This window comes from Solanum dulcamara, chromosome 10 (assembly GCF_947179165.1).
Source record: "Solanum dulcamara chromosome 10, daSolDulc1.2, whole genome shotgun sequence".
In the NCBI taxonomy this organism is placed as follows: Eukaryota; Viridiplantae; Streptophyta; class Magnoliopsida; order Solanales; family Solanaceae; genus Solanum; species Solanum dulcamara.
In genome coordinates this window covers 46585638-46596118 of record NC_077246.1, presented here as the reverse complement: position 1 = coordinate 46596118, position 10481 = coordinate 46585638, and the positions used below count along the sequence as shown (strand labels likewise).

Here is a 10481-nt window from a genome sequence, read left to right as displayed (position 1 = left end):
TGTGAAAATTTCTTGTATAATCTAATATTTTTTTATAATTTACATCTTCGTCACTCATGAAAGTGAAATTTCTTCTAATCTTTGAATTATTTTTTTTAATTCACTTATATCCGTATTTATTGCTTCTACTTGTCTTGTTATTTTGTTACTAATTGAGTAGTTCTAATTTCTAACTCTTTAGGTTTTTCTATATTGTCTTAATTAATTTTTCTATTTCAATTTTTGTAGGTATTTTCTATAAATTAAATTTTGTATTTAAATACTGAAGTTTTCTATCTATTTCTAGTTCTTGTGATTTTAAAAAATCAAAATTTTGTTCTAATTTTTGTAGTATCTTTTTCTGCTTATAAAGGGTGGCCTCTATTACTCCTACGAATCTTAATATATTTTAATTTTGTTCTAGGACCTTATCACTAAAATTTATTATTAAGTCTATTAATGTATTATACTGTTTATCATCGGAGTGTAATATATGTTCTCCTTTATTAAAATTACACTTTATTATTGTATTTTCTTTTAATAATCTATATTTCTTTTCAGGATGAATTTTTCGATCTAAATACTCTAAATGTTTTAATGAATCTATTTTGACTATTATCCTAATGAACTTCTAATCTTACAAATCTTCTTATAATAATTTATTCTACTTACAAATATCCTATGTCTTTTTCTATATTATCAATTTCTTTAGTTAGGCTAACTTGATGTCTTTTAAGAGAGTCTAAAAACAAATTGGTATGTATATTTTTATTTAGTTGTTCTTGTACCCACTCTAGATGTTCTTTCAAATGTTTTATTAATTGTCTTAACTCACATCTATATTGAATTTTGTCGTAAAGCCAACTATAACGTAGTCTTATTTTTTTAACAAATTCAAGGGGCATCTAGTTTAACCTAAAGGAATTGTCTCATGAATTTGTCTTTGATAGTACATTATTCTTTGATTAGAATATCCTATATTTCTTTCAAGATGATTTAATTTTCGTCGACTATCCATACATCTGTACAAATCACTAAATTAAAAACAAAAGGAAGATACGCTATAGACAATAAGATAACAGATACATCCTCTATATCCTCAACAACAGCTCAAAATCCACCGTCATGTTGTGACAACTTTGCTAATGACAATAGCTGTTGTCAAAATAAAGTTTTCTATTTTGTCTTTTCCTTTTTCTAATAGAGCTAATCTCTGTTTTAATTCATTTAATCGTGTTTCTACTTTTAATAACCTTAGATTAGTAGTTTGATTACCTGATGTATTTTCTTGTTTTTTAGTAACTTTTATTTTTAGTTTATCTTCTATGCAACTAATACAGGCTTCCATATAATATTTCTTACATTTAGCGTGCGCTCTCTCTCTATATATAATGAGGACCTCATAAGCCATGGGATTAAGAATAACGTTGGAGAGGCTGCAATATTATCTAATTAATTAGTCATTAGAGATACTAACCCATTGTTGAAAAACAGATGTGAAAAATAATTCAATTTATGATGAAGAGTTGAATGGTTATAGAATAGGTGATAATTTGTGATTATGTCGATTCTTTTGAGATGCTAGAATCATTCTTCCAACATAGTTAACTATAGTAAGGAAAATAATGTGAAGGATCTATTTTACTCATCTAGCAAATCATGGGTTGTTTCTATCTGATGCTATTTGTTAATTTTTGTTTGTTGATAAGCAAATGCTATTTGAATCTTCCTTGAAGTCTCAAGATATTTAGCTAAATGACATAGAGGGTTAGTTATACACACGGTGACAATGATTAGGTTATTCTTTACATATGTTTTTGTTGGTTTGCGTCTGATGGTGCGAAATTGAAAGATAATAGCAAGAGAAAATTGCACTAGTTCAATCATCCTTTCCATAAATACTTGTAATGATAATTTGGAGCTGATCAGTGACCAGGGCTTCTACATTTTCATTCCTCGTGCAACACTGTACATTTTATGCTTTGAACTTCTTCTTAACCTAGAATATCACATAGCGCTTCCAAGTACTGAGAAAATTGGGCTTCAACTTTAACAAAGACTTTATTATTGTTAAGGTGATCTGTCACATACTTTGTTTCTTCAACTATTCTTTTACATCTAATTTTTGCAAAGAGTTTTTCATGAAGGTTTGATGAAAAACATATAAGATAGCATAATCATACAAATTATTGAAGTAGAACAATGGAGAATACATCAGCTAAAAACATTGCAAATTTTGTTTCAGAGCATGCTATCAGCTCGAGCTGGCAATCTCCGGAAGAAATTGCATGGTGGTGAAGGCATTTTGCTCCTGAATTTCGGGTGCCTTAGGTAAACCAGAGCTGCTACAAGTGCTATGATCTTGAAAGGTGTCACATACAGTATAACTGCTGCAATAAGACAGAGGACTATGAAGAGGCTAGTTGCCCTCGGATCCCTCCAACTGAGTAGAGCCTGGAATCTCTCTCCTTGAGTTGCCATGTCCCCTATAACTGTTTGGATTCTACCAGCCACACTGCGAAGTCTATCATACCTCATTTTAACTGTATTCTCAGGCTTGGATGTGGGGAAAGTGTCAAACTCTTCATCTAGTTCATCTGAGTTAACTGCTTCAGCCCAAGATAGTTTTGTGTCCATATGTGGAGGGTGCCTGGGTCTGGAACGGTAGTTCCATATTCCAATGAGAAACATATAAAGGAACATGGTTGGTAGTATTAACTCTGGGTAGCAGATCAATATGCAAAAGAGAAGATGAACTAGAATAGTGGTAATAGGGTTCTTCCATTTGCAAACTTCTCCAAGCCATTTGCTCATGGAAATTACACCTGAGAAGAGAGAAACAATTCTGAAGAAGTTAGCTTTACTTCTTCTCATGCTCCACATGTGGGAGTCGACATCCAGCATGTACTCCACAACCTCTTTATGCAGTGGTGGCTCAGCTCGTCCAAGCCTCACAGCTACAATATTCATGGCCTGATATCTCAAACTGTCCACTTGGTTTACTGTGAAAGGGTGTAGATAATGCATCTTTGGGAGCAATGGATGGCCATATAGATATATTATGTTTGCAAGAGATAAGCAAGTAAATCTAAAAGCCAGTTGGAGTTCACCCATCTTCTTCACTCCAGATTGTTGCAGAACAAGAAGTGGGTAAGACATTGTATAAATTCGATCAGTTTCCAGTGTTGATAATCTGAGCCTTACCTTACCAATCCTGGAGTCCTTCCCTGCACCCGAGTTCTCATGATTCCCTCCTAGGTGGCAGTTATCAAAGACACCCAATGTAATCACCGTACATGGGTCATACACCTCCCAAGTGTACTGTTCATTCCATTTGGGACTCAAGCTATCAAGTATGGTTCTGGTTCTTACCCACTTCAATCCATATTTAGCTACACAATAAGCATCTGTGGTCTTTCTACCATCCTTAGGTTTCATAGGGACAAGCCCCTGTGCACTCAAGATGCCTACTTCCAGGATTCCCACTGGTTGCTTCCACAACTGCCTAGCTGTTGGCCTCTGATCGCTGATGTACATTGTTGATTCATCTAATACATGGTATCCACCTTCAAGACAAGCCCTGAGATGGATTCTTGTTGAAAACTTTCGTTCATGTCTTCTATCTCCCTCTAAAACTCCAAACCCGAACCTTTCAAGATTGAACCAGCGAGAATGAACTGGCCGGTGATCCAATCTCTTCTCAAATGTGTTAAGTGGCAAGACCAACCTCCCAGCGATCTCATCTTTGGAAGGGCCGGCTTTGCATTCAACGGTAAGCACCAATTGCTCCTCAAAAGGCTCTGCCGCCACAAATAATAGGTCTTCATTCCAGAAAGGATTAGTTGTTCGTGTTTGGCATACTTTGGTCTTTAGTACTTGCTTCCCAACTTGAGCCTTAACAAATACCTGTGGGGGTTGGCTTTTTTCCAGGGATTCTACATCTTGGGCTTCAATGATATTGACTCTCAAGTACCACAGTTTAGGTGAAACATATACCTTTGATCTGACACTATGCACACCTTCTCCCTGAACTAAAGCAGCGTCTGCATGCCATGCTTCTGAGAAGGCTTCGTCTGCTTGGGTTCCCATCCACACTGCAAGCATCACCTCTCCCCTGACTTTGCTTTCTCCGCGGCGATCCTCTAATCTATACCACTGAGGGGCCAAAGGGCTGTCAGGTGGAACCCTTGTGGGCACTTCATTCATGTCAAACACCACTTTCCCTAGATAATCATCTCTCTGCACCATCTCTCTGTCTCTTACAAAAACTTCGATAATTGAAGACTGAATCTTCTCTTTCGAAAAAGCAAACACTTGCTTCCACTCAGGGTTTACCTTCTTATCAAAGTGCTTTGTTTTGCCTTTATAGTTTCCGAGTTTCACCTCCACATAAGGATCACAACTCCCTGTTACAGGGTTTGGCGGTAGGTCTCTTGCTTTCACAACTCGAACATAAAGAAAATGCATCTGTTCAACAAGATCATAAGTGCTTGTGACTCGGTCACTGCTAATCCATCCACCTCCACCTCGAAATCCTCCATGTGGCCATCGTTCCCCAAGTTGGGGTTTCGTTTCTTTGGCTTTATAGTCATCTTGGGGGTTGGAAGGCTGTTCATTGCCCATGTTTTCCCTTGTCTACTAGAGACTTCTGGGTTTGAGAAAAAGATAGCAGCTTCAGCAAATCCACTATACCTGAAGGAGACAATTTGTTTGTATTAGAAAAACTTGTTTGCATAAGAAGAAAATGAATGAAATTCTGGTCATATATACTTGTTTGAGGACTGGATTCAGCCTCACCACTTTTGCCTGGAACTAGCTTAATTCTTGCCTTGTACAGAAAGTTGCTGATATAAAATTTCTTCCAAGTATGTACTAGATGGTGAAGAAAAGAAAGAGTTCACAAAGCGAAAGCATTTTGTGGTTTGATTAGCATATGATGAATGTGTTAGATTCTTGAAAGCATACACTAGAACATTTGCTTAATTTAAACGCATCCTAGCTTTAGCACTACAAGCATAAAGTTAGATAAGTATCTGTCTTTCTGAGAGGTTGAAAATTTATATTGACAAAAATGATCTCTAATGACAAAGTTAGTCTTTGTGGACTCTGGGAATTTTTCCCTTTTCTGATTATGAAAGCCTTTTAGACTTTTAACGTTCTTTGTACATGCTTTCTAAGATTCTTTCTGGCCAGCTGCCAATGTTTTCAAAATACTGTGGGGCTCTGCTAATGTACGTATGTTTTCAACTGGGGCTAATAGGAGTTCCAAAGCTAAAGAAGAGCATTGAAGGTTGAAGAAAAGTAATGCATAAGACTTGAGAGCATGACTACAAAGATGCTTTATTCTCTTATCTTTTATTCTGGCATTGATACTCAGTCTCCTTTTGCTTTTTAAAGGAAAAACCAAATATTCCTCCATTGTTGCCCTTACCTTTCTACAGTGTCATACCCTTTTTCTCCACTCGACTGCCTAAACCTCTGTTTGGAGTTCTGGTTATGACCTTGAATGACATAATCGCAAGTGTTTGGTCAATTTTAATGAGAGAGAGACTGTAAAATTTGTCTCAACTCTAAAAAATCTCCCGTCAACCACCTAAGTACCTAATCTCAAGTTTCTTTCAATTTAAACGAGATATACTCATTATTGCATGTTATGCGGCCTATGATTACTCTAGGTTTCATTCAATTCTTTATGTCAACCTTAAATTTATCTCGTTCAGCGTTAAAAGAATAATGTCCGGGAGGAGGCCAAGTAAACAAAGACTTTTATGTAACATTATATCATATCATATCATCATCATATCGTATAATATTAAAAATGGAAAGATCTAAAATGATTACCATTTTGCTCCAACACTAAATCAAAATTTAATTAAATATCTAATTAATTATATGTTAAATAATAACCATTATTTTAAATCACCAATTGATCATTATGTTCAAAATGTTGAGAAGCTAAAAAGTTGAAAAAAAACAGTCTATTGTGGACCAAATTCATCTGATTATACATGAATGGTTATTTCTTCATTACTGTACTTTAATCATGCCTTAAAATTTTAAGAAACTTATAGGATTTTTTTTTATTGGAAAGAATATACACCTCCTATATTACAAAGTTTAATAGGGTGATTGGGACTTAATGAAATTTTATTGAATTCTTAGTTGCTATACTAATTAACAATTACTAGAAGAGAAGAATTATAGCACCTTATGGCTTTTTACTAACCTGTTACAAAAGTTTTTGATTTTCTACAGTTAATAACAAATTCACTACTGATGAATTATCTTATCTCCTCTGTTTATTAATTAGTTGTCTGATATGAATATACATCAATAATATGTTTAACCCTCACCAGATTATAAGAAGAAAAAAAAACCCTCGCCAATTAATGAAATTCAAAAACAAAGCATAACTGCAAATAAACTTATAGGTATGTAAAGTTTTTTCTTTGGCTATCTTCCCTTTTTGTCTTTCGTATGAGAAGCATGTCCACAATTTTGAACATGCTTAGGTTTTTTTTTTCTTTCTCATATTATATTTTTTAGGTGATTTCATAATAAAGGGATAAAAATACCCAGTAAAGAAACAACATTTGCACCGTGAGCAAATAAAGTTCTTCCGATTTTGAAAATTTCATTGTCATACCATAGTTCAATTACACTTTTTAGAACACAAAATGCTTTGATTGCTTCCTGTTTAAAATCAAGAATTCTTTTTATATTCTTTGCAATAATATTATAGAAGGTGTTCCCACTTCTCAGCATAATAAACGTTATTGAATGGTGGATTTCAAGTTTTGGTCCATCATGTTATAACTTGAGCCATTCTTTTGACCATCGAGAGATCATAGTGTGGGATGGTTGGGATCCCTTCCACTTTTAATTAACTAAAGATTTCAGTTTTGACTTCAAGAAGAACACTTCAGGCTGCTTTACAGTACTTTTGCCGGGTAATTAAGAAGTTAAATTTGCACATGTTGCGCACTAATTTGTTGTTTTTCCCCTTCAGAGTTTTGTAAAGCTCTTGAGTCCTATTTCTGCTTTCTTATTGTAGTTATTGTGAGTTGCATTCGACATCATATTCGAGCGAGGATGGTTCAATCTTTGTTTGGTTATTGTTACAGATGAATCTTCTTGACAATTTTTTTTCATGATTAGAAGCTTATGTATAGAAAATTATGTTACTTCTTTTTGTATTTTAGAGTAGACATTCAGTGAGAGTTTGGAGTACCAAAAACTCTGCAAAAATCAAATATTTTTTGGGGCGAAATAATTTATTTTCTCCCTTGGACAATTGTACGCCATACTTTTAAGATCAAATATTAATATCCACAACAAGAGTTCTTGTTATGATACACCAAACAAATAGTCGAAATGAGACATACACTAACAATATCGTCTATAAAGAATATTAGATAACATATGAATATATTGTATGTTTACACCAAATAATATAAAAATGTGAGTCATTATATATTTTAACTATCAAACTTATATAGTTTGGTAGTTGAAATTTTGCAGACCTAGAGCATATCTAATCATTTGTTGTTCAACAAAGAAGACATTTGAATATCTTCATCATTTTCAACTGTGTTTTTCTGTTGAAAGTTTAAAATGTAACTAATCGTGCCTTATACCTTGCATCTTCAACCCCTGTAACTCCATCCTTTTTCTTGACCCATTTGCAACCAACAATATCTCTTACCTAAAGACAACTTTCACAAAAGACCAAGTACCATTCTTGTGGAGAAATTCAATTTATTCATTTATTTCAATCAACCACTTGACCTAATCAACACTAGAAACTGCTTCTGAATAATTTGATGGTTCTCAAATTTCTTCAGTTTCCTGTGTAACTGAATAAATAAATTCAACATAATCTCCATACGTTTCTGGTTTTGAATTTGTCTTCTTTGTCTGTGTGTGGCTATAGAATAATACCTTAGTATCTGACCCTCTAGGACACCAAAATAGCATATTGTGGAGCCCTTATGGCTTCTCCTGACATGTGCTTACTACATGTATCATAATCTGGTGTAATTGATCTAAACTGCTCTGGGTCTATGCGTTACTATGAGCCTGGTGTTCGTCAACTCTTACTCGGATCTGACCGCCCTTGAAGATCTACATACTACCGTGGGACTTCTGTTATGGGGGTGTAATTGATCCCCCTAGATCTCGAGGTTTAGAGAAACCTTGGGCCTCCATCTAAAACCTATGGGCCTAGCCCTCCTTTAATTCCCTCCTTTGACTTTCTCAGTCATATATCGCTGATGTCAAAGAACCTCTATGATCTATACAGTGGCATACATTCATGTGATGTCCATAGTATCATCATGGGCAATTTAAGAACAAGCCCATTAACAATCGTAAGCCAAAGAGCTGAACCCTTATGGCTCAGCTCTATAGCATAATTTGGGTATGAAAAAGGGTAACCATTCTAACATGTCATGTAGCTTCCTGCTTATAGAATGTGGTGCACAACACATTTATAAAAAAGACTCTACTAGAAACGGCTTGCAGACTCCCTAAGATATGACATTGCTCTGATACCAAGTTTTCACTCCCCAAACTTAAGGAGCGCAACTGGCACCTAATGCCATAACTCAGGTCCAAGCCGACCCTGCTAAACCATTTGCTACTAGCGCATGGCAGCCACACACAATAAAGAAAACAAATAAGTATATATCAACTTAAAATTAAGACCGCGGTTGGCAAGGCCTCTATCAAGAACTCTATAAAAAAAACACCTACTCCCAATCGTGCATATAAAGAAATAGCCAACTAGCACACAGTCCTGATTGGGCAGTCGAGGCCACCATGATCTCATTACTAAAACTGAAAGAAAGTATATCAAGGCAATACATCAAATAGTTAACTAGTCTCAACAAACCCACAAACCAGGCCAACATGGCCATAACATAGCTATACAACCCATAAACTAGTCTGCAAGCCTCTAAGAGTAATAAATCTTGGTGGGACAGGGCTCCGACCAACCCAAAATTATATACAACAAAAGCTAACAAACCTCAGAAATGTGACAGCTTTGGAAGAAAGGGGCTAGCAAACCTGCTAGAACTCAACTGTGCGACTGGAGAGGTCTATCGAGCTATTTGTCGAGACTTGCAGGCATCAATGCAGCACCCCTCGGCAATGGGGCATCATTACAAAATAATGTACCGAGTATGAAAGGCAATATACTAAATGAGCATGTATCATAATATGCTGAAAGTAATCGGGTAAGAAAATCAAGAACAAGATAAGTGTACTGACCTACTCCTGATTCTAAACATATCATAAATAATCAAAAAACAACTTAACCAAGCTCCCATAAGCTCGATAGGTACAAAACCAAACAAGACTACCTATCTAGGCCCCCATAAGCCCAAAAGATGCCAAATCAGTCTAACCCCTATTGGTAGTCCTCTATTCCTGTAGGCAGTCACGTAGTCCTCTTAGGCAACAATATAGCTCTATAGGTAGTGCATATCCCTATTAGGCATCAATATAGCCTTACAGTCAACTCATAACCTTCTTAGGCAACAACCTAGCCTCGTAGGCAACACATAGCTTTCTTAGGCATCAATATAGCCTTGTACGCAACTCATAGCTCTCTTAGGAAACATATAGACCTGTAGGCAGCACATAGCCTTCTTCGGCATCAATATAGCCCCGTAGGCAACTCATAGCCCTCTTAGGAAACCATCACATTACTGCAGCTAACCACAATAGCCCCAAGGCAATAATAACTATTCAATAGGCTAAACACAAAACAATTAGCTATAAGCAACCTATTCAAATAGTCTCTAAGTCGTGCCCAACATAGGGAAGCTACTAACATAATAAGAATCCAAACAATAGAGAACTATAACAACTCGAGCAGCCAATAACTAACAGACATGGCTACGAGTATATCAACGATAACAACAACCTTTTTGTATAGCTCCTAATATTTAAGAAAACATGCCAAAAGAAGGGAATAGCCTTAGCATACCTTCCAAATGAAGCCTCAAAGGTGTCTACATGAATCTCGACCAACCTATTATAAAATAACAATTGCTTGAATCAACAAGGCTATGAGAATGAGTCGTAGAGAATTAATAAAGTGTTAATGTCACAGTCATAACAAGACAACTCCAAAGCATAAAATGAGGCCAATAAAAATAATAAATGTCAGCTAAATCTAAAAAAAATATGCTAACCGCATCTCAAAGGAGCGACGAGCTCTTGAGGCACTATTCCTAAGCGTACTTTATGTCAATTCAATCCAACAACCTTCTTACATGACTCCGATAAAAAGAAAAACAATCACCAGTCCCTCCAACACCTTAATACCATTAATATGTTACAATAATAACTCAACTCAATAAGACAAAGGGGCTGGCCGGAGCAACAAAATCCAAAACATCACTTCGTGGCTCAAAAATCTATAAAAACGACACTAGAACATAGGATTATGAAGGAGGGTCATAGGGGAATAATTTCCTTGATAAAAACCTTTG

The 10481-nt window shown here is 35.7% G+C and overlaps 1 protein-coding gene across 2 annotated transcripts; it reads right to left on the bottom strand.

Annotated features, from left to right (window-relative positions):
* Positions 1–2021: 2021 nt before the first annotated feature.
* Positions 2022–5012, bottom strand: LOC129870620 (FT-interacting protein 1). 2 transcript variants are annotated; one of them, XM_055945443.1, is made up of 2 exons: positions 4750–5012; positions 2022–4671 (listed from the first exon to the last, which is right to left on the bottom strand). In XM_055945443.1, exon 2 carries the CDS (start codon positions 4600–4602, stop codon positions 2221–2223), a length of 2382 nt encoding a protein of 793 aa, XP_055801418.1. In that variant the 5' UTR covers positions 4603–4671; positions 4750–5012; the 3' UTR covers positions 2022–2220. The 2 variants fall into 2 exon arrangements, with proteins under 2 accessions (XP_055801418.1, XP_055801417.1); XM_055945442.1 differs by having other exon boundaries at positions 4777–5012.
* Between the last annotated feature and the right edge of the window lie 5469 nt (positions 5013–10481).

Bases quoted from the DNA above. Each gene is read 5' to 3' on its own strand.
- LOC129870620 (XM_055945443.1), bottom strand. From the start codon at position 4,602: ATGGGCAATGAACAGCCTTCCAACCCCCAAGATGACTATAAAGCCAAA.